Below are 25,217 nucleotides of genomic sequence, written 5' to 3' on the forward strand. Positions count from 1 at the left end.
CTTGCTCTAGATTTTCCTTTCTAATATTGAAACCTTTGTTGTATAAATTCCTTAATTCTCTAATGGATTTTACAACTAGTTTATTGGACTGTTCAGTTCAGAAGTAGATGTGTGTAGTATGGTATTTTGAGAATTCTTTGAGGTTGGTTGGACGCCTGAGTGGTTTGTGAGCTTAAAGTACCATTGATTTTGAGACCTACATCCCTACAGCAATGTAGAGTAGAAAGCTGAACATATTTAGTCAGTTTTTGCTTTCTTTTCCTTTTAAGTGTAGTCAGTGTGTTCCCATTTAATTATGTTCCTCTAAACTTTTTTTTTCATTATTTTTCAAGATCCCATCAAAGAAAATCCATATGAAGATATTCCAGTGCAGCCTTTGCCCATGTGGAGGTCTCTTTCAACATGGAAGCTACCACCCCCTAAAAGTGCTTTCAAAGCACACAAGGTATAACCAGAGAAATAAGAAAATATTAGAATCTTATTTATGATCCTACAAAAAGGTTAAAATGGTTTAACTAGGGCCAAAACTAAGAGGCACTGAAATGTTGGTTTATTGTTCTTTGTTTTATTTTGGGGCGAGCAGCACAAAACTTTTTTTTTGGTTTTGGGGAGGGGTTTTTGTTTGTTTTTTTAGCGCTTGAGAAGACTTGAATACAAACACCTTTAGACAGACCATAAACCTTTTAGTTCACTATAGTTACCACAGCACTGTAATAGTCTCACATCAACCTGTGGCCTAAATTACCTGTCTGGTCCCTGCAAGCACTCACCAGCCCTGAAAGCAAAGGCTGCCTTGAGTTAATGAGGACTCTGAGCTATTGTTTTCTGGAAATTTGATTACACTGTTGTAGAAGAACTTGGATTAGAAACCCAAGAAACTTCTTTACAAACAGTGAAAAAGAAATTACGGTGTCCTCATTTTAGATGATTTTAAAGGAAAGATAAATATTTTGGGGGGATAGCTTTGACTTTGAGAACACAGGCATTACCTAGATGATCTTACCTTAGCAGTACCTCTTCTGTTTTAGCTTCCTCCCAAACCTCAGTTACTTCACCGGAAGACTATGGAACCGAAGAACTCACAAGTTTATTTATGGTCAAAGCTCACAAAGGATACCACATTGCCTGTCACTTTAACTGAATGGAAGCTTTTCCGAGCTGGAGAAGTTGCAAACAGGAAAAGGAAAAATCTTCCAAGGGTAAGAACTCCAGTACTTTGATTCTTCAACTCTTACTTCAGCATTTCCACAAATGCGAATAAATAAACTTTAGACTGAAACGAATAATAGGTTAGAACTGACCTACTGGAATTAGAAGATTTGGAAAGCAGCCTTAAGCTAAGTTTTTGCTCATGCAAGAAAAATGCATGAATGGCTTTTGCCAAGGTTTTTGTGTGTGTGTGTGGATTTGGAAAATTGATTTTAGATGGAGGGCTTCGCTCTAGTTACCTTAGTTCTCATTAAAATCAGCTGCCGGTGTGAAGGAAGCCCTAGAACCTCATGTAAAAGGACCTTCTAGTAAGCTGGCATCAGTGTTGTTCTCACTTATTTGTATAACAGCCAAAGTTAATTCAGTTTTGTGCCTGAGTTTACAAATTTTCAGTAATGACAAAGTATATGCCAAAAATGTCCACTCAAAGGAAGGAAAAAAGAAATTTTACTATTACTTGGGAAAAGAAATTTTTGCCAATTATATTAAATAAATGACTTCTCTCTCAAGGGAGAAAAGGCAATAAGTCTGTAAATCATCTCAGTGACAGCCACTGAACCAAAATAAAGAAATTTGGATTATTTGTAATATATATATTTTTAAGAGAGACATTTAAGAAATTACATGAAAATATTTAAAAACTGTTTATGTTATTTTGTTCTGTAATTCAGAATGTTTTCAGGATTACTATGCAGAAATAAAATCATTTAAATAGTATTCCTGTCTTTAATCCCATCTGAATTAGCTATATTCATTTAGCACATGATTTCTGTACCTGATTTTAACACTGAACAAAAGTCATAGCTGTTTCTTGGTGTAGTAACTGCTGATTGGTTCCTTGGGAAATATTCTGTTCCACAGTTACTTTAATTCTTCTGATCCATTTCCTGCCCCTCCCTCTTTAATATGTGAAGTGTTAAAGACACAGAGTTTTTTTTAAAGCACTAAACTGATCTCTCTGGAAAAAAAAATCTTTAGGTGTTTATTCTCCTGTGTATGGTGAGGACTACTTAAAAATCAGAGGTTTAAAGAATTTCCAGGATGTATGTATATATAATGCATAACAATCACTTTCCTGTACACCAGGAACTAACACCGCATTGTAAATCAACTATACTTCCAAAAAAAAAAAAAAAAAAAGAATTGCTGGCACAACAAAGCAGCCTCCCACATGTTCCAGAAACAGCAGATCATGCGTTCACAGGGGCTAGAACACAAACACATAAGGAATTGTATTTAAGATGTGGTTCTTGGAATAGCATTAACAAATATTTAGAAATTATGGATTGTGGAATTTAATGAGACCCAAGGATATTTGCAGTGCTTTTGATTTCATGCCTCAGTATTTTATGTACTGTGGATCCCTTGAGTACTCAAAGCCTGTTCTCTTTCTGATTATAGGTGAGATGATCCAACTTTTCCTGTTTGGATATTTTCCCAAAGGTTTTCTTAAGAAATGGGGAAGAGAAAAATGGTGATGAATTCTTGATTGTCAGGCAGGAACAGACTGTTAGCATTTCTACCTGTGACCCTCCTTGGATTAAATCCTTTTAGGATGTTTCATTTGCAATACAAATTTTGGTTTTGGACTATCTTCGGGAACAACATTCCATGAGGAAAGCAGTTTTCACTTATTTCCTCTTTGATGACTAGAGCTATCTCTGGAAGGGAAACTGGTTTCATAGTTTGAAAGTAACTGATCTAGTCCATATGCCTCTTCCCTACCCTTCCTTTCTTTCTCTTTCTTTCTTTCTTTCTCTTTCTTCCTTTCTTCCTTTCTTTCTCAATCTGTGTGGGATTGTTTGCTAGAGTAGATTTCCTAATGTTTTATATTGTTTGTGTCAAGTGTGTACAGCAATATGGTTTCCATCATTTCTTAGGAAAACTATTCTACGGTATTTCCTATAACTAGAAGGTAATTATAGGCTCCTAGCTCATAATCAAAATTTAAATTTTATTACTTTATCTCATATTTCTAGAATAGATAGTTCCCTTTTCTTTATAACATTTGAGTATACTTTTAAGTATACTTTTCAAATACACATTAATAATTCTACTATTTTTGGTCCTTATGTATCCAAAATACATGTTTACTCTCATACATCTTTCCTATAGCCCCTAGCAATACCTTTTTATGTTGGATTCTCTTATTTTCTTTAATAATGCTAATATTTAAGAATATTGGTAACTTTTCACTTGAATTATAGCTATGAAAATCTTTAAAAGAATAAACTCATCCAAAAATGTGGGAATAATCTGCATATTGGAAGCACATGTTTCTCACATGTTATTTTTCTTGCAGTGGACTGATTCACTGCCTATGGATTGCCAGGATTGCTAGAGAAACAAGGACAAAGGAAAAAACAAGAACATTTTTCTCAAGCAACTTTGTTGGTTATCATATTATATAATGTTCCTAACAACTGTAATTCTGGGCATTAAATATGTTAAATCAATATTGATAGTTAAGAAAAAGTTTGGAATTTTAAGAAAAATATACATAGAAAAACTAATCAATTTCTCCTTTTAAAAGTGGCTGTTGATCAGCTTTAATTCTTTTCTCTTTTTTAAGCCCAGTCTGTCTGTCTGTCTCTTTTATACACACTTCCCAGAAGCAAAGAAAGAATTTTAATGAATAATGCATATTAAATGGAACATTGTTTTGTACTTGGACATATTTGAGAATCTCCTATTTTTATGACATGTTTCCAAAATAAATTATAATATTAGTGCTCCCAGTAGCAAAGGAGTATTCCTTTTGACTAAAGCTTTCTAAGCGTGATTATCCTCTCTTTGCAAAAATTCCTGGGAGCAGACATAACTGTGCCTCACCCTGCCTTACAAGTGAGTAAATATCCCACTTCCTACTCTGGGCTCGCAAAAACTTGAGTCCATTGGTAAGGCTTGGTCAATATATGGAGTGCAGTAGCCAGATTTCCTGCATGTTGTGACATGGAATGACAAGCAATCTCTCTAAGAACCTGTGCTAAACTTCCTCTGGAAAGGAAATATCCTTTCCCACTTCTCTTACCCATGTTAAATGGAATATGTATTAGAATAGCATATCATCTTACTAAAGATAATTTTAGATTCAAAATTGAAAAATGTAAAGGTTTTTATTTATAAAATGGATCTTTCTCTGAACGAGAATCACTAATAAGTTAACATCAAGCTGCAAAACTTGTTGGTGTTTGTTTTAGCTTGTACTTTTCTGGTCTTTTTTCAGCTTGTATTGAAAATAGATGATATATTTGAATCTAAGAGAGGGAAGAAGAGGGTAAAGTTACACCCTTACACTGGAAAAGATGTACCTCCCTCTAAAGGTAAGAATTGTTCCAACTGTCCATAGCTATTAGCATATGAGGGGCAAATCATTAAATAATTTAATGTTTGATGTGAATTATAATTTTTGGTTTACTTTCCTGTCTATCCCACTTAAACATAAAACTTCTTTAGGCTAAGGGTTTATTTCTTGTTCTTCCTCAAATCCCTTTTGTTTAGTTCTGTACCAAGTAATAACTATTGGATGAATAAGTAAATAAATTAAAAAATAGTTATAAACCAATGAGACTAATTTTCATGGACAGGTTGCATCCTTATTATGTAGTACTACTTTGATTTACAGTCTTTTGTCAGTATAGACTCTCTCAGTGTCGAAATGAAAATATTAAGTATATATATACTGAATGTATGTGGTATTCAACCTATAGTCATCTAATAAGTTCAGTAGTTTTATTCCTCAGATGCCTAGATAAAACTTAGATTGTCTTAAGAAACTTTCAACATCTATAGTGAATTATTATTGTAGAATCTTCTTTACAACTTTCACTTGGTTGTCTGGCAAAGGATGTGTAGAGTTTAGCAATTTTTGTCTGTGAGATTCATAAGTGAGAAGCAACAGCCAAGTCATACCAGAAAAGAATATTTCATATTTTTGCAGACTTCCAAAGACAGAAATTTCTTCATTTTCATTGAAAATCTCTTCTTCATTCTAACAATTACTATGTGAAAATAAACTTCCCTGTTCAATAATTCAAGACTCTTTCTTCTTACTTTGTGATGATTAAAATCATCTCATCACCATTTTAAATGTGAGTTTTCATATTTGCAAAAGCAATTATTACAACATTTCAGCCTTCTCTTCTGTAGAAGAAATACTTCTGGTTATTGTTAATAATAATAGCTACCATTTACTGAATGAAGTAATAGTTTCTTTATGTACTTTATCTGGTGTATAACGTATGACCACACTGGGAGGTAGGGACTGTCCTAATTTTACAGAGGAAGAAGCTGAGCCAGAGGAGGAAGCATCAATTTGAATCAAGGAACATGATACCACAAAGTCTTCTTCTTCTCTATTATGATTGTTTTTCTAAATAACGGCATGTAGCAAATATTATTGTTTTATAGATAAGGAAATAAATTGTAAATTGCAAATTTTGTGAAATATCAAGACACTGGAACCAGGACAAATTCTTAGAAAACATTATCATTTTCCCGTATTAACAGCACTCTATTGATAACTGTATTCACCAGATATGCCACCCTAGGTAGATGATCACCGATCTCTTATTTTATTTGAATGCTTTATGGATTAGGAACATTTTAGTAAATTTGGCTCGAAGAAAAGTTTTTGAAGAGCCAAATCCTTTTTTTCACTGTATCATTATTGAAAAGAAAAAATTCAAGAGCATAAACTGCCAACTTCTAACACATACACACACAAAAAGGAGGAGTCCCTACAGATTTTTCTTTTGCGTGGCTCAAAGGAAATATGCATTTACTCAGTCTCTGTGGCCAACTCCTTCAGTGGACCCGAGGAATTTCTCTCATGCCTGAGGATCTCCTGGCTCAGTAGTCACAGTTCTCAGATTTTTGTTTACCTCCTTAAGCTTTTGTCTGTATATCAGCAATGCCTCATAGAACCAGATGATTGTATTTACCTGCTCTGCCAGTACATGCTAGGTTTTACCGAATCTGTTGCAACCTAAACAGTTCTTAACTCTCAGTTATCAGGTATCACAAAATGATTTATTGTCCTTCTTCAAAATTATAATTTTGTGTGTTGAAGTCACATTTTAAAAAGGGACAACCTAGTACTTTTTTGATCCCTACAGATTCTCAACAGATTTTCCTATTGGCTGATAAACCCCTTAACCTTCATTCAGTGTCTTGGAATGCAGATCGTCAAAACCCATAGATGTGAATATATTAAAGCCATTTAAATGAGCTTTTGTAAGGTCTTTTCCAGGTAAATTACCTTTCCTCCCTTCCCTCTTTCTTTTTTTTTTGTCTTTCCAAACACTTCATGGGCTCCCAAGAGGTGCTTGGTGCTAAGGATACAAATAGGACTCAGGAGCTCACAGTGTTTGTTCTTTCATACTGAACAATATTTTATAGCCCCAGTATACTTTTTGTCATTGTAGTTAGTTTGAAGTTATAAAACCTGTACAGTACACAATATTTAAATACCTGCTTTTTCTGTAACATGTCTTGTGTACCTTTCCCACATATCTAATGAAGAGACAGTATTTGTTTTTATGTTCTCTTCTTCCTTATTACAAAATTAAAATGAGCACAGCAAGAAATTACAATAATATAAAATAACATAAAACGGAAAGCCAAAGTTTCCCAAACCTCCTCCTACTAATCCCAGAAAATCTTATGCACATGCAAATATTTTTTCTCCCCAAATACTTTTATACTATTCAGACTTTGTATATCTTGCTGTTTTAAAAAATATATAATTAATATACTTTGGAGCTCTTTTGGTATCAACACATAGAGATCCACATAGCTATACTGTATTTCTTGGTATAGATGTAAAAGAATTTTATTTAGCTGGTAGACATTTTGGCTGTTTCTAACATTTTATTTAACCTGTGGATAATTAAGTTTTATAAATAGATAGGTAGATATATAGATATAGATTTTTTTCTTCAAACAATGCTGTAATATATATTTTTTGTTTATATATTTTTTTGTATGTTGGTAAGAATACATCTGTAGAATAAGTTCCTAGCAGTGTACTTAATCAAAGAACACATACTTTAAAGAACACATAAATTAAAATTTTTATAACTGCTGACAAACTGTCTCACAAATAGATTTTAACAACTTAAAAAAAAACAGCTTTGGGCTTCCCTGGTGGCGCAGTGGTTGAGAGTCCGCCTGCCGATGCAGGGGACACGGGTTCGTGGCCTGGTCCGGGAAGATCCCACATTGCTGCGGAGCGGCTGGACCCGTGAGCCGTGGCCACTGGGCCTGTGCATCCAGAGCCTGTGCTCTGCAACAGGAGAGGCCACAACAGTGAGAGGTCCGCGTACCGCAAAAAAAAAAAAAAAGCTTTATATTTCTATGAAGAGCTTTTGAAAATGGTTTTTTCCTCGTAATCTTCATTAATACTGTGTTTTATTAGAGCTTTTTATTTTTTGCCAGTATCATGGTTGAAAAGTGTATCTTACTTATTGTTTTAAGTTATTAAATTTATTTTATTAATTATGAATTTGAACAGTTATGTTTATCAATAGTTATCAGTCTTTTTCTATAAATTGTCTTTTCCTACTCTTTTATTCATTTTTTTTGTTGTGCTGTGTTTTTACTTATTCATTTGTAACAGCTGTTTAAATATTAAGAAACTTAGCCTTGCGTCTGCAACGTGGATTTCAAATATTCCCCCAGTTTATTTACCTTTTGAATTTACTAATGATTTTTTATTAGATTAGAAATTTTACATTTTTATACAATCAAACTTCCGTACAGTTTTCATTTATGACTCCTAGTCCTTGTTTTTCCTGATATATTAAAATTTTTTCCCTTTCTTTTTATTTTAAAATTTTGCTTTAACTTTTCAGACTTAATTTAGAAATTTTTCGTTCACCTGTTCACGATGTTTTGTTTTGTGTTTTGGTTGTTCTCTTTCTTTCTTTTTTTTTTTTTTTTGTAAATTGACAATGTGCCTAGTATTGTACAGAACATTCCCTTCTAGAAACAGGCTAAAAGTATCTTAGCCTCAAGATACTTAAAATCCAATTGTGGAAAATAAGAGCAGTTCAAAGCTGTTTGAGTACTATAAGAATTCAGAGTAAAGTTCAGTTTAGTTTGGCATTAGAGGTGGCTTAGAGGCATCATAAAGGCATCATAAATATTACTTCATAAACTTACTTGGTAATCTTTCTCAGCCTCACATTTTCCTGTTAATCTAAATTCACAGTTTGTTCCGTATTGAGATTTTTGTTTAGCCAGGTTGGTGTTTTACCTTTGATACCTTATTTGGGAATATAAAGACAATGATATGAAGGTAGAAATAAAATCCACTCTGATCAAGGCTTTCTAAAACTAGTCTGAACTGCTGTTAATTTCTAGAATTAGGGATGAGAGGGGAACTGAGGAGGGAGGTGGGTATGGGAAGAAGATGGAATGGAATAGTTTCTTCTCTGAGCCTTTTATTCTTTTTTGCACCTGTCCTGCCCTGATACAGCTAAGTGGTTTGGAGAAAGGCTCAGCCTCCTTAATTATTCCTTACTCCAAGTAAGTCCCCAGGTCCGTGGAGCTTTTACATTGTTTTTGTCCTCATGTTCTGCCTGTTCTTGTTGGACAGTACAAATGGAAACTCTTTCTTTTCAGGTGAAACCTGTGGGTACGAAAGTGATGCCGAGTATCTGCCAAAGAGTGAGTGAGTCAGTGGGGCTGCTCCCTTTCGCGTGATGATCCTGGTTGTAGGTGGAGTGGCACCTGCCTTTGTGATTAAGCATGTTTTTTCTACACGAAGTTTCACTTTGTCGGTGATTTCTTCATTATAAGAACCTGTTGAGATTTGGGGAACTAAACAGTACACTGTCAGATGTTTGACAGCATTAAAGATCTCCCATGGTAGAGTGAGGCAGACCAGTGTAGTTCTTAAGATGGAATGTCCTTCCATCTTAAGAGGGGAGCGGCAGAGCTGCACGTTCAGACATATGTGCAGCAGCCAAAACAGAGTATGTGAGTCATTCTCTGAGGCAAATACTTTGCATTAAATATCTGATTTTTTCATAGTCATTCATTTGAGTATCTTAGATATCTCTGACATTGGGACAGGAAACACTGATCTGTTTCTTATTCATAGGTATTTATATTCTAAATTATTGTGCCATTTACTTTCTGTTAGAATATAGAAGATGCTGTGCTTTTTTGGCTGTATTTGTTCAAGCAGTCATAGTGCTCTGTATCCTTCATCTAATGGATTTTCACAGCAAATTATTTAATTTCTGTTTAACTGAAGCATGGAAAAAATAGGAGACCTGAATTATCAAAGCTGAGTACAGGGCAGTTCCAGGTCTGATACTCTGATCTTATGATTAATAATCATGTGCTCCTACCAGTAGCCTAAATTGCTTCAGGTGTTTGATTCTGTAGGCTGACTGAAGGTGAAACTTAAGTCATCATCAGGTTCAGCTTGGATGTGTAAAGATGACTAATTTTGTTCTGTTGCTACTGAGAAACAGGCCCTAAAATTTTCTTGACTTGAACTGAGCCCTTTGGAGTTTGGAGCAAGGAAGGTTTGCCTAGAGCACTAAATGTACCGGATAATTTTGGAGAGGCACTCCAAAATTATTTTTTAAGTGTTCTTAATATTTTGATCTACCTTGTAACGTCTTTGGGGGCAGAATGCATCATATCTCAAAAGAAAAGCGAAACAGTTAGTGGATGAGTCTTTCCATCATTGGCTCAGAATGACACATAAGCAAATCTCTGGGATGCTTAGACTATTTCTTCTGCAAGTACTGCATGTCCCCTAGTGGAGACTACCCCAAATTATTCAGAATTTAGAGATAAATGAGAATAAAGGATAAATGGTATCCACTTTTCGGTGGGATTGCTCATACTGTTTACATAGTATGCTTCTATGAATTCTTTCTTTTGAGAAATAGTCTGCTAATGGATACCTTCTTACATGTCATTTTTCTCTCTTGCATTTAGCACCATTTATTGATATAAGTATATGTCCATTATTAGTAATATATGCCAAGGAGAAAAGGGAAAAGAACATTTCTTTAATGTGAGGATAGTTTTTGTTTTAACTTGATCAAACTTGTCTCTTTAGGAACTTACCTTCTATAGGACTCAGTTCTTTTATCAGATCTTTTCCCCCACCTAAGATTTCATGGTCCCCAAAATGGCATCTTTTGTCAGGCCAGTGCTTTTACCTGACATTTTCTGTGTATCCTGGCGTCATGCCATGAAAGATGGGATGGCACAGAGTATGTGTTGGGACATACATAGGTATCAGTTGGGACACAGAACATCGGTCCCACTGCAGGGCCCCCAGGTGCTTGTGAGAATCTGCACTTGTCCTCCAAGTGTGTCATAGCCCTAACAAGTATGTCTGAGTGGCAGACATTGGTTAGTCAACATTCATTAGCAACGACTGAGTGAAGATTAGTCCTGCGTGGGTCATGACCTCTGGATGCTAGAGGGAAGATAGGGCTATAAAGGAAAACAAGACTCCGTAATCTCATCGCAGGTCGCTACAAGCGCATAGCGCAACTGCAGCAACCTTCCAAGAGGAATCCTCACTACCAGACCTTAGAGCGGGATCTAATTGAATTACAGGAGCAGCAGCTGTTTGAACTTTTTGTGGTGGTGTCTCTACAGAAGAAGCCATCAGAAATAAGCTACATTCCCCAGGTCATACAACAATTCCCTAGCAAGGTAAGTGCATGGAGGCTATGAGGCATCCAGGAACGTTTCTGTGTCTCTGTGTATTTATTCCCTCTCTTCTTGTTTACTATTGTCTCAGTTAGCTTTTACTAATACTGTACTTCTTGTAGGATCCGGTGCACTCTAATGATACCTCGTGTCAGGCATGGGCTGCAACCAAGGGGGAATTAAAGCTCGTTATTCAAGTTGGGCTTTTATCTTTTGCTCTGCTATTTACTAAGTGACCTTTAGCAAGTTACAGAGCCTCAGTTTTCTCATCCTTAATGAGGGGAGTGATAAATGTGGCAGAGTAGGGTAGCAGTTCAGAGCATGGACTGGGAGCCAGCTGTCTGCATTTGCCACTTATTAGCTCTGTGACTTGGACCAGTTGAACTGCTCTGTGCCTCATTTTCTTCATTGGTCAAAGGGGGATAATCTTCATAGTGTCTACCCCCTTGGAGTTGTGGTGAGGATTAAATGAGCTAATTATAATTAATATAAGGCACTTAGAACAGTGTCTAGCATACAGTAAGCACTATGTAATGTTATTCCCTATTAGTGAGGATTTAATGAGATAATGTATGTAACGTGCTTAATCCAGTTCCTTGCACATAGTAACACTTGATAAATGGTAACTGTTATTAACGGTATTATTTCATTTACTTTACCTTTTTCACAAAATAATTCATTCATTTATTTAATCAATATTTCATAAATACCTACTATTTGCCAAGATTAGGTGCTGGGAGAGCACAGAGCTTACCTCACAGAGCTTACAAAATAGACCCCAAATGTGGCTCTGAGCTTTGTGGCAGTAAATACAAAGAGCATAATCGTTACATCAGGGCTTAACAAACTGATGGCCTCTGAGCATATTTAGCCCACAGATATGTTTTTTGGGTTTGCACAGTAATAAAATAATAAAAGTTTTGTTGTCAATTTTTTGTTTAAAAGTCATATTTCACATAAAAATCTGTATTTCTGCTTTCTCCTGAGAAACTAGAAAGACTGCCAACATTCAGCCTACATTCCTAAGTGGCATGAATTGGCTGAAGCTGAGTAAGAGCAGGACTGACTTCATGGGCATGTGACCAGTGCAGTCACACAAGGCCCCTCACTTACAAGGGCCCTGCACCCTGCTCTGCAGTCACCGTTGAAGTTCTTAATAATTTTATTTTTTTATTTTTATTTTATTTTATTTTTTTACGGTATGCGGGCCTCTCACTGTTGTGGCCTCTCCCGTTGCGGAGCACAGGCTCCAGACGTGCAGGCTCAGCGGCCATGGCTCACGGGCCCAGCCGCTCCGCGGCATGTGGAATCTTCCCAGACCGGGGCACGAACCCGCGTCCCCTGCATCGGCAGGCGGACTCTCAACCACTGCACCACCAGGGAAGCCCCAATAATTTTATATTTGAATTTGTGTTTTGTAAGTGAGGAGTGAGATCTGATGAGACAGTGGGGCACGTGCCAAGGTCTTAAAGCCTTGGCTCATGTATGCTGTCACCTCTCCAGGATGGGTTCTCCAGTTGTCCTCACTCCTACCCCTTGGTTCCCCAGGCCCCGTCTGGCTTCCCCCTTTCAATCCTCACTCAGTGACTGCTGCCACCCTCTGCACAGGCATGGAGGGGGTCAGGATCAGGCAAGCATTAACGCCGAAGTGTCTTAAGCAACACATGGTAGATCCTTCCCTACCCTGGGCATTGCCCCTGTGTTCAGTGGGTGGCCTGGGGGGGCAAGCCTTTTCACCACCCCCAATCCAAGTACTAAGCACGTCCCCATGTGGAGGCTACAACCCCTTGAGGGTCGCCTAGCTGCTGCGGGTTCGAGTAGTGGGCCCATGGGAAGGGAAGTCCTTGGCTCAACTGTCCCACCCCTAGTCAGGACACAGAGTTTCAGTCCTGCAGCTGGCCCGAGGGGAAACCCAGCAGCTGGTGGGCCACTTGGGCACCAGATTGCAGGCCAGGGTCCCTGGGCACCTGTGAGAGTCTGCACTTGTCTCCAGGATCCTCGTGCCTGAGGGAGCATGCCATTAAGCAGAAAATCAAAAACCCCATTGCAGGCTGAGAAAGAAACCACAGAAGAAAGTAACAAGTTTTATATTTCATTTTACATTGTTTTTTCCTGCTTTTTGAACAAGGGGCTTACAGTTTTTCATCTTGCACTGTGCTCTGCAAATTATGTAGCTGGCCTTGGGAAGGAGTAATCCCTTTAAACAGGGACATTTACTCACCCTCCAGCTTACTACTTGGACCACTGCTCTCATTATCTGCTCAGGAACTTTAGGACTTCGGGTTTAAACCCTGAGTTTCATGTTTCACTAGAAAAGCTAGTGAAGGGCTTCCCTGGTGGTGCAGCGGTTAAGAATCCTCCTACCAATGCAGGGGACACAGGTTCGAGCCCTGGTCCTGGAAGATCCCACATGCCGCGGAGCAACTAAGCCCGTGCGCCACAACTACTGAGCCTGTGCTCTAGAGCCCTCGAGCCACAACTACTGAAACCCGCACGCCTAGAGCCCATACGCCACAACAAGAGAAGCCACCGCAATGAGAAGCCTGCACACCGCAACAAAGAGTAGCCCCTGCCCGCCGCAACTAGGGAAAGCCCATGAGCAGCAACGAAGACCCAACACAGCCAAAAAATAAATAAATAAAAATAAGAAAAGCTAATGAAGCACAACTGAACTGAAATCTGAGACATTTCCTGCATGGGTTCTCATTTTTTAAGAAAGTCCTCACCAACATTCCTGCTGTAAATAAATCAATGTTTAATTTCTTATAAAATTCCTCAGTGTGGCCTGAGAGCACAGCGCCACTGCACTCTTTAGTAACACAGTACCGTAAGAGTCTAAAATAGATAGTCGAGGAATCAAATTTCCCATAAAGAGAAGCTTAATTTTTTTCTCTGTTGTTCATCAGTCTTACATTTGCAAAGAGAAATCTTGAGGTTGAACCTGTTTTCAGCACAGCCTGAATTATGGGTTTGGAACCAGATGAGGACCCAGTTGACTCTGACAGTAATTCAAGGATGTCTCTAAGCAAGTTACTTGGCGTTATTGTGCATTAGGCATCTATAAGTCTGGGAGGGAAAGAGCTGCCTGAGCCCCTCTTGATTCTGATGTGGAAAACCTTGAATGAAGATGATTGTGAATCATTTAACAGTATAAAAATAATAGAATATGACACAACTAAAATTTTGTTAGAGTGCTTTTCCATTTCTTAAGGGCTTAATCTCTAAGTGACCCAGAATGGCTGCATGTTTTGTTTTAGAAATTAAAGGATAGATCATTGGTATTAGTTACATGAAGGCAATATGGTAATTAGACTTATCTGCTTGTTTTTATACTAATTTTAAAATGTCTTTTGGTTTAACTAAATTTAGACTGTCCTTTAAAGTACAATACCAGACTTGCACAAAAGGTCTTCCATGCTAAAATCTTACAGGAAGTTGCAAACCCATAATTAGGTAGCAAAGATTATATGCTAAGGAAAATGATTATATATATGGGGTGGATTCTAAAAATAGTATCTTTTCTAAGTAACGTTCACCTGCCTTTTCAAAACATCTTGGATTATTGATCAGAGAGTGTCTTGAGCTAACTAGGTTTTTGCTATCAGTATATTGTAGAATAGATTTTCATTTATTTTATGTCCCATGATTCATAAAAATATTCTCACTAGTATGTTAATTCTGAATTAAGATTCTTCCTCTAGCTAAGAAACTGTTTTCAATCATTTCTCTTACATCAGATTATAGGATGTCCATAAGTACCCTCTCTATGTAAAACAGAATTCTTTTTCCTTAGAAACTCAGTTCTCAGTATGTTTTCAGTGATTACCAGTCTTGGCCTTCCTGTTTTATTAAATAGCACAGAACCACTCTGAGACACCTACCTAGACTTATCAGAGACCTCTTTTCCTAAGACCAGGCTGAGTTTATTTATATACTCCGCTTACACAGAATATTAGTCACTTACAGTGTTATTTTTTTTCAGGGTGATCATGGCTGTAAGCAATCCAGAGACATTGAAGACAGGCTCAAAGTTATCCCAAAATTTTGTTTTCCTGATTCAAAGGACTGGGTGCCAACCTCAGAACTCAAGAGGTAAATAGACTACTTTATCTGATTTCTATTTGTTGGACGAGCAAAAGTAGAACCAGAATCTTTGAGAAACAGAGTCAGCAGTGAAGCTCTGTGGACTCTGTGGCAGATCAAGGATGCAGTGGGAGGAAAGGAAGAAACAATTAGGACATTTCCTATGTGGGGCTCAAAAAAGAAAAACAGTGTCAAAGGGAAAACAAGTTTGAGAGTCTCTTCAATTTGCCAATTCTGCAGGAAAAAAAGTTCCACTTTACATATAATCAGAAATGCCACCAAGTGGACAGAAAAGGAAAAAAAGACTTTAACTTAGGGACTGAGAAACAGAGATAAAACATGGCAATGTCTGCGTCTTGTTATCTCCTTCAAGTTGTTAGAAGAAGCCATAGCCCAGATAGTATGTTCCCTGTCGAACTTGTACGAAGAGGGGGCTGTAGTTTGGAAGGTGTAAGTATATTGAGAAGGGAATTATAAGAAATTGCTTCCCAGTATCTAGAGGAAATTACTATTTTCAATTAATAAGCCATATATAATATAATAAAATTATATCCTGCTTATAAATAGATAAGTGCTTTGTTCAAAACTGTAATTATTGAATCATGTATTTAGGCTGAAAAGCGTGATTATGTGAACCATATCACATGCCAATGACCTGCTGGAAGACAGCCTCAGCTGTTGCCTAAGTAGCTCTGCCCTTCCACCCCACGTTGCCTCCAGACTCTGCTCCTGTCTCTCCTAACCAGTTTAGCCTGATCGGCGCTCTCATCTCTGAGCCATCAACCCTGAAGCCTTTGTGCTGTCAGTTGTACTAATTGCATAGGCGGCTTCTTTCTTATTGGCCTGGCTGCTCCATGGTTGGCTTTCCCCAAGAGTTATGTGTGTTTATTCTAGAATGTCTGAAAAATACAGAGGAGTAAATAAAAAGCAGAAATTAAAAATCACTGGCATTCTGGTTGCTCAGAGATAAGCACTGTAAATGTTTTGAGATGTTCCCTTCCAATCTTTATTCGTGGCCAAATATAGACATATGTATATGTTGTTCAGATTTGAATTTCTTTTGATTGTTAATGAATTTATTTCTTGGGCATCTCTAGGTCTTCATTTTGTAAATTATCTATGCATATTTTTTGCCAGTGTTTCTAATGAGATGGTAATTTTCCTAATAATTTTTATGTATTAAGGATATAAACTTTTCCCTATCACAGTTCCATATGACCTCTCAGAACTAAATAGAAGAATTTGGAAGGGAAGATAGCTTATCAGAATTCTTTATAGTTTACCTATATATTTGACTAAACTGGACATTCAGCAGAAGGAAAATAGGCTTGATTAATAGCTGGACTAAATAAATAAGAAAGTAAAAGGAGGCAGCGGCATCAACAGCTCATCACATGCTATTCTCTCACTCCAGTACAAAGCAAGATATTCTCAAGGGCTGGACATTCTCCCTCAGGAGGAATGTGACTTGCAATAAATACAATATTGCTGCCTCCTCTTACATCACAAAATGACTGCTGTTGGACTCTAATTTTTAATTGCTTGTTCCGAGGAATGTCATAAGCAGTTGTTTGGATCTCAAACTATTGACTGTTTTTTTCAGTGAAACGTTCTCCTTTGTCTTAACTGGTGAAGATGGGAGCCGGTGGTTTGGTTACTGTAAGAAGCTCTTGGTAAGTCCCAGACTTGTGCTACAGGCAGCTTTGGTAGAGGAACAAAAGAGTCAGACTAGGAACTTCAGAAACACGATCTCTAGATGAGTTTGGGGGCTACTCAGTGATCTGTGTATTATAAAGAAGCTAGTTAAGCTTTATATTTTTATTTTCTTTATTTTTTTGGCTGCGGTGGGTCTTAGTTGCAGCACGCAGGATCTTAGTTGCGACACACAGGATCTTACTTGTGGCATGCGGGCTTTTCTCTAGTTGTGGCACACGGGTTTCTCTCTAGTTGTAGCGTGCGGGTTTTCTCTCTCTAGTTGTGGCTCACGGGCTCCGGAGCGTGTGGGCTCTGTAGTTTGCGGCACGCAGGCTCTCTAGTTGAGACACATGAGCTCAGTAGTTGTGGCTCACGGGCTTAGTTGCCCTGTGGCATGTGGGATCTTAGTTCCCTGAGCAGGGATTGAACCCGAGTCCCCTGCACTGGAAGGAGGATTCTCTACCACTGGACCACCAGGGAAGTCCCGAAGCTATGTTAGCTTTAAACAGTAAGAGCAAGGTGGAAGTTAGCCACAGAGTGTTCCATAATAGAAACGGTATGGAGTTATTTTATTTATTTGTTTGTTTGTAATAGATGAAGAAAGCACTGACATTGTAGCTGAAGTCAGTCTGGTTATATTTGAGGAATGGAGTACAGTGAGCCAATCGAGGGAGCTCTGAGTTACTTCTTGCTTATATGCCATCACTAAACTGGAATAAATCATGCTATCATTTTTTTAGCATTTTCTCATCTTTCAGTGTTCATTGAGAATGAGAGCTTTGGTTCCTACTCTATACTAAGGAGTATTAAGAGGTATTAATAGTCCAAATTAGTAAAGACTCGTGCTGTTTAATTTTTGCTTTGTTGTTTGTTTTTTTTTTTAGCCAGAAGGCAAAGGAAAGCGACTCCCTGAGGTATACTGCATGGTCAGTCGCCTAGGCTGCTTCAACCTTTTTTCAAAGGTGAGTGGAGAATGGGCCCTATGAAAAGTGTTGTCCTTTCTGAGCTCTGAGTGAGTTTTTGTTTCTGATGACTTCACCAGGCAATGTTAAGTGGCATAGACTTTAACATAGTACTTTAGAAAGGGTTTCCCATTAGTAGATTAGAGCTACGGGTTTGAAGGCTTAAATTTAGACCTCTAATCCAGATGATGTTGCCCCGTCATCCTCATTTTGGTTTGCTAAACCTGCCAGCTTAAAGCAAAACATTGCCTGAAGTTTATCTTGTCTCATGTCTTTCCCAGACACCAAACTGCAGGGTATTATTGTGTCACCTTCTTTGCCCCTGCCTTAGTGATATAAAAAGGGGCTTCTCTTCTAAAATTAAGTTGATTTATTTTAGTAACTTTTCTTGGAGATTTAAAGGTACCTCTAAGAGAAATGATGCCTTTAATGAACTTTTATTCGTTGCAGAAGCTTATCTGTCTTGAAATCTGTTGGTATTATTTTCAAGTTTGTGCACCCAGTTTGGCAGTTCCTTCAATAGGATTCTTTTATGTTTTTGAACTGAGTCCCTAATTAAAAAAAAACCTTTTGTGTGTATGTAGATTTTAGATGAAGTAGAAAAGAGAAGAGAAATGTCTCCAGCTTTGGTTTACCCATTTATGCGAAGTGTCATGGAAGCTCCTTTCCCAGCTCCTGGACGCACCATCACAGTAAAGAGCTACCTCCCTGGGGCTGGAGATGGGGTAAGTTAGTTCATTTTGAAAAGGTTTGATAGCTGCCAAAAAGCAGGCCTTACACTAGTAGGCCTTACCTGATAGAAACCTTACAGGGTAGTTTTCTCTTTTTCATGAACTGCACAGAATATGTTTTGGTCACCAAAGCACTGGAGAAACATCCAGTTGATCTGTGAGATAGTTGATCCTAGACCCAGGAACCAGAGGTTTTCTATCATTTGTAGATTGAGCCCCTGCATAATATCTATTTCAGTGTGATAAATGAAGATTATACATACTATTGTCCAGTGGGATGAAAGATTTCACCAGAAATTTACAGCCCAAAAGTAAGGTATTAAGTCTTGGCATTAGCGTAGGCAGCTTCACAAACTCTTTGTAGCAGACCCTCTCTCTTGAATTTAACCTGTAAAAGAATGACAGGATCCATTAGTATTGTCATTAGGGATTGTTTTCCCACCTCAGCTCCCCTGATTCAAATTTTGCATTTCAGTCAATTGAACTGTGCCGACCACTGGACTCACGATTGGAACATGTTGATTTTGAATGTCTCTTTAAGTGCCTGAGTGTGTGCCATCTCATTCGGGTCTGTGCCTCTCTCCTTTTGGAGCGGAGGATAATCTTTGTTGCCAACAGCCTAAGGTGAGAAATAAGTAAAATGTGTCACTTCAGCCTGTTGTTTTACTTGTGCTTACTATTTTAAAATTTGGGCATATTAGAAAACACTTAGGTAGGATCTCAGTTACCTAATGCTATAGTGACATGGATAATCCAAAAGCTATTTGCATTCGGCTATAACAGTGACTTTTGGGGGTTGCAATTAATTTACCTTCAAAATGTGTTTTGTTAAAACTGTTGTTAAAAATTGGAATTGCTTTTCTAAGTACACACTAGCTTTTTAGCAATATAAATTGTGGGAAACAGCTAGATTGAGATTAAAGATATTCAGTAAATTAAGTTAAAATTTAAATAAAATGTTAAAATTTAATGAGTAATCACAGAATTGTTAATCTATGATCACTAACTGGCATCACTTTTGTAATTCTGTAACGTAATGTCTGAAATGCCCTCCATTGTTGTTCTTTATATGACACCGTTTGCTTTCTCCTCTGGCTAGCACCCTGTCAAAATGTGGCCATGCTGTGGTTGCCACACTGTATCCATTCACCTGGCAGCATACCTACATCCCAGTCCTGCCAGCATCTATGATCGACATTGTGTGCTCACCTACTCCTTTCCTTATTGGAATCCTGTCTTGCTCCTTACCACAGCTCCAGGACCTACCCATTGAAGAGGTGAGATGGGAGAAATAGTACCTGTGGAAAAGACTGGGGCACTGGCAAATGAAAACAAGTGATCTTTAACAGTGGTGGATATGTCATTAATTAATAATAATATATAATTATGATTGTTAATACATTATGCTATCATATTTTTGTATCTGTTTATGAAAATGAGAAAAATTCTGTAGTACACATGAATCTGAAGTTTTATCTTATTTGCAGTATTGAACCATGGGCTAATTCTTGTGTTATTCTGAATAGGTCTTTTTTTTTAAAAACATCTTTATTGGAGTATAATTGCTTTACAATGGTATGTTAGTTTCTGCTTTATAACAAACTGAATCAGCTATACATATACATATATCCCCATATCTCCTCCCTCTTGCATCTGCCTCCCACCCTCTCTATCCCACCGCTCTAGGTGGTCACAAAGCACCGAGCTGATCTCCCTGTGCTATGCGGCTGCTTCCCTCTGTCTATTTTACATTTGGTAGTGTGTGTATGTCCATCATGCCACTCTCTCACTTCGTCCCAGCTTCCCCTTCCCCCTCGCCATGTCCTCAAGTCCATTCTCTACATCTTCACCTTTATTCCTCTCCTGCCCCTAGGTTCTTCATAACCTTTTTTTTTTTTTAGATTCCATATATATGTGTTAGCATATGGTATTTGTTTTTCTCTTTCTGATTTACTTCACTCTGTGTGACAGAGTCTGGGTCCATCCACCTCACTACAAATAACTCAATTTCGTTTCTTTTTATGGCTGAGTAATATTCCATTGTATATATGTGCCACATCTTCTTTATCCATTCATCTGTTGATGGACACTTAGGTTGCTTCCATGTCCTGGCTATTGTAAATAGAGCTGCAGTGAACATTGTGGTACATGACTCTTTTTGAATTATGGTTTTCTCAGGGTATATGCCCGGTAGTGGGATTGCTGGGTCGTATGGTAGTTCTATTTTTAGTTTTTTAAGGAACCTCCATACTGTTCTCCATAGTGGCTGTATCAATTTACATTCCCACCAGCAGTGCAAGAGGGTTCCCTTTTCTCCACACCCTCTCCAGCATTTACTGTTTGTAGATTTTTTGATGGTGGCCATTCTGACTAGTGTGAGGTGATACCTCATTGTAGTTTTGATTTGCATTTCTCTAATGATTAGTGATGTTGAGCATTCTTTCATGGGTTTGTTGGCAATCTGTATATCTTCTTTGGAGAAATGTCTATTAAGGTCTTCTGCCCATTTTTGGATTGGGTTGTTTGTTTTTTTGTTATTGAGCTGCATGAGCTGCTTGTAAATTTTGGAGATTAATCCTTTGTCAGTTGCTTCATTTGCAAATATTTTCTCCCATTCTGAGGGTTGCCTTTTCATCTTGTTTATGGTTTCCTTTGCTGTGCAAAAGCTTTGACGTTTCATTACGTCCCATTTGTTTATTCTTGTTTTTATTTCCACTTCTCTAAGAGGTGGGTCAAAAAGGATCTTGCTGTGATTTATGTCATAGAGTGTTCTGCCTATGTTTTCCTCTAAGAGTTTGATAGTGTCTGGCCTTACATTTAGGTCTTTAATCCATTTTGAGTTTATTTTTGTGTATGGTGTTAGGGAGAGTTCTTATTTCATTCTTTTACATGTAGCTGTCCAGTTTTCCCAGCACCACTTATTGAAGAGGCTGTCTTTTCTCCATTGTATAGACGAATAGGTCTTTTTTAAAAAATCATACACAGAAACTACTCTAGGTTAATTTAATAAATTGTTTCAGATATAAAACACGTATAGATAAATGCCCAAACAAAATGTATGGCTCAGCTAATTATCACATAGTGAATGCTTATGTAACCAACATTGGAATAGAATAGAAATATTATGGCAATGGAAACAGAAGTCCCCATCATGCCTTTTTTTTTTTTTTTTTTTTTTTTTGCGGTACGCGGGCCTCTCACTGTTGTGGCCTCTCCCTTTGTGGAGCACAGGCTCCGGACGCGCAGGCTCAGCGGCTACGGCTCATGGGCCCAGCCGCTCTGCGGCATGTGGGATCTTCCCAGACCGGGCCATGAACCCATGTCCCGTGCATCGGCAGGCGGACTCTCGACCACTGCGCCACCAGGGAAGCCCCCCATCATGCCTTTTTAATTTAATTTTTTTAATTATTATTATTTTTAAAATTTTTTGGCCATGCCGCGTGTCATGTGGGATCTTAGTTCCCCCACCAGGGATCAAACCCGCACCTCCAGCATTTGAAGCGCGGAGTCTTAACCACTGGACTGCCAGGGAAGTCCCCCATCATGCTTTCTTCTAATCACTGTTCCCTTCCCCACCCCTTGCAAAAGGTAACCATTATGTTGACTTTCGTGGTGCTCATTTTCTTTTTTGTTTATAGCTTAACATCCTAGGCATGTATACCTAAACAATGTAATTCAGGTTTGCCTGGTTTTAAGCTTGAAATAAATGAACTCATACAGTATGTTTTTTCTTTCTTTCTTTCTTTCTTTTCTTTTTTCAGTCTGGCTTCTTTGGAGCAACATTATGTCTTTTTTTTTTTTTTGGCTGCATTGGGTCTTCGTTGCTGCGTGTGGGCTTTCCCTAGTTGCGGCGAGCGGGGCTACTTTTTGTTGTGGTGTGCAGGCTTCTCATTGCAGTGGCTTCTCTTGTTGTGGAGCACGGGCTCTAGGCAAGTGGGCTTCAGTAGTTGTGGCACGTGGGCTCAGTAGTTGTGGCTCGTGGACTTTAGAGCGCAGGCTCAGTAGTTGCAGGACGTGGGCTTAGTTGCTCCGTGGCATGTGGGATCTTCCCTGACCAGGGCTCAAACCCGTTTCCCCTGCATTGACAGATGGATTCTTAACCACTGCACCACCGGGGAAGTCCCCAACATTATGTCTTTAAGATTCATCCATGTTGATGGGTTTAACAACAGTAGTTTGATTATTCTAATTGTGTATAGTATTCCATTGTGTGAATGTGCCACAGTTTTCTTATCCATTCTACAGTTGATTGACATCTGAGTTGTTTCCAGTTTGGAGTTATTATTAATAATGCTGCTATGAATATTCTTGTTCATGACCCTTGGTACATATGTACATATGTGCATGCAGTTTTATGGACATATACTTGGAAATGGAATTGCTGGGTCATAGAGTAAACCTTCAACTTTAGTGGGTAAAGTCAAGCTTTTCCAAAGTAGCTGTGCCAAGTTAAACTTCCTCCAGCACTGTTCCTGTTGCTCCACATCCTTGACAGCCCTTGTTGTCATCAGTTTGTGTAATTTAGCCTATCTGATGGGTATGTAGTTGTACTCACTGTGGTTTAATTGGCATTCCTTGATTATGGTTGAGGGTGAGCATCTTTCTATATGTTTATTGGCCATTTGAATGTCATTTTTTGTCATCTTTTGTAAAATTCATAGGCTATATCCTTATACTGAATTGTTTACCCTCACTGATTTGTAAGAAGCGTTTTTATAGCTCTGGATACGAGCCCCTTTGTAGCTTACCTTTTCATTCTCCAAAATGGTGTTTTTTAAATACAGTGGTGTTCTTAATTTTAATGTGGTCAGAATTATCAATTTTTTTATGGTTAGTGTTTTTGTGTGTGTGTGTGTGTGTGTGTGTGTGTGTGTGTGTGTGAACTGCTTAAGTTTTTCTTTGTATTAACTTGATGGACATAGCCTCCTATATTATCTCTTGGAAGATTTATTATTATGCCTTTAATTTTTGTTTCTGAAGTCGGGGGCTTGATTTTTTTTTATATATAATAGGAGGTAGGGGGAATTCCCTGGCAGTCCAGTGGTTAGGACTCCCTGCTTTCACTGCTGTGGGCGTGGGTTCAATCCCTGGTCAGGGAACTAAGATCCTGCAAGCCACACAGTGTGGCCAAAAAGAAAAAATGGAGGTAGGGGTCGTTTCATTTTTTTCATATGGATAGCCAACTATCCCAGTACCACTTATTGAAATAGCTCTTCTTCCCTATTACACTGATGGGTTAAGCTTTTTTTCTCCCCCAGTTTTATTGAGATATGATTGACGTATAACATTGTATTAGTTTGAGATGTACAGCATAATGATATTATATGATATATGCATATATTTCAAAATAATTACACAGTAAGTTTAGTTAATATCCATCACCTCACATAGTTAGAAATTTTTTTTCTTGTTATGAGAACTTTTAAGATAGACTCTTAGCAACTTTCAAATATACAGTGTAGTATTATTAAATGTAGTCACCATGCTGTACATTACATATCCAGAACTTATTTATCTTATAACTGGAAATTTTTGCCTTTTGACCCCCTTCACCCATTTCATCCATCCCCCACCCCCATGTCTGGCAACCACCAATCTGTTCTCTGTATCTTTGAATTCATTTGTTTTAGATTCCACATGTAAGTGGTATCTGTCTTTCTCTGCCTGACTTATTTCACTTAGCATCCATGTTGTCACCAATGGCAGGATTTTCTTCTTTATATGGCTGAATAATATTCCATTGTGTGTTTGTGTGTGTTTGTGTGTGTGTGTTTGTGTGTGTGTGTATGCATACACACATACCACATCTTCATCTAGTCATCTGTTGATGGACATTTAGGTTGTTTCCATTGTCATGTCTTTTGTAAGTAATGCTGCAGTGAACATGGGGGTACAGCTATTTCTTCAAAATAGTGATCTTATTTCCTTTGGTTTCATGTCCAGAAGTGGGATTGCTGAATCATGTGCTGATTCCGTTTTTAATTTTTTGACGAACCTCCTTACTGTTTCCATAGTGGCTGAACCAATTTACATTCCCATAAAGAGTGCACAATAGTTCCCTTTTCTCCACATTCTTGCCAGTATTTGTTATCTTTTGTCTTTTGTTGCTAGCCATTCTAACAGGTGATGATATCTCATTGTGGTTTTGATTTGCATTTCCCTGATGTGGAATACCTTTTCATGTGCTTGTTAGTCATTTGTATGTCTTCTTTGGAATAATGTCTATTCAGTTCCTCTGCCTATTTTTTAATTGGATTGTTTGGGGGTTTTTTTTTGCTTTTGAGTTGTATGAGTTCTTTATATATTTTGGGTAGTAACCCCTTATCCAATATATGATTTGCAAATGTTTTCTCCCATTCTTTACATTTCCTTTATATTTTATTGATGGTTTCCTTTGCTGTGCAGAAGCTTTTTAATTTGATGTAATCCTACTTGCTTATTTTTGCTTTTGTTGCCTTTGCTTTTGGTGTCAAATCCAAAAAATCATTGCCAAGACCAAGGTAAAGATGCTACCCCCTGTGTTTTCTTCTAGGAGTTTTATGATTTCAGGTCTTATGTTTAAGTCATTAATCCATTTTGAGTTGATTTTTGTGTATGGTGTAAGATTGGGTTCCAATTTTATTTTTTGGCATGCAGCTATCTAATTTTCCCAACACCATTTATTGAAGAGATTGTCCTTTCCCCATTTTATATTCTTGGCTCCTTTGTCATCAGTTAATTGACTGGGACTTCCCTGGTGGTCCAGTGGTGAAGACTGTGCGCTGCCAATGCAGAGGGCCCGGGTTCGACCCCTGTCAGGGAACTAGATCCCTCATGCCACAACTAAAGATCCCATGTGATGCAACTA

At 38.0% G+C, this 25,217-nt stretch overlaps 1 protein-coding gene across 6 annotated transcripts in view; it reads left to right on the forward strand.

Annotated features, from left to right (window-relative positions):
* Positions 1–25,217, forward strand: part of DENND2C (DENN domain containing 2C) — a 93,406-nt gene that overhangs the window by 57,449 nt on the left and 10,740 nt on the right. For all 6 annotated transcript variants that reach the window (XM_019919463.3, XM_019919462.3, XM_019919460.3 and 3 more), the window contains exons 4-14: positions 333–445; positions 1,029–1,199; positions 4,436–4,532; positions 8,836–8,880; positions 10,715–10,902; positions 14,882–14,991; positions 16,586–16,655; positions 17,562–17,639; positions 18,224–18,364; positions 18,846–18,994; positions 19,470–19,647. In XM_019919463.3, the coding sequence (XP_019775022.2) occupies positions 333–445; positions 1,029–1,199; positions 4,436–4,532; positions 8,836–8,880; positions 10,715–10,902; positions 14,882–14,991; positions 16,586–16,655; positions 17,562–17,639; positions 18,224–18,364; positions 18,846–18,994; positions 19,470–19,647 (1,340 nt within the window). The remainder of the gene's footprint in view (positions 1–332; positions 446–1,028; positions 1,200–4,435; positions 4,533–8,835; positions 8,881–10,714; positions 10,903–14,881; positions 14,992–16,585; positions 16,656–17,561; positions 17,640–18,223; positions 18,365–18,845; positions 18,995–19,469; positions 19,648–25,217) is intronic.

The sequence above is a fragment of the Tursiops truncatus genome, chromosome 1, assembly GCF_011762595.2.
Source record: "Tursiops truncatus isolate mTurTru1 chromosome 1, mTurTru1.mat.Y, whole genome shotgun sequence".
Lineage (NCBI taxonomy): Eukaryota > Metazoa > Chordata > Mammalia > Artiodactyla > Delphinidae > Tursiops > Tursiops truncatus.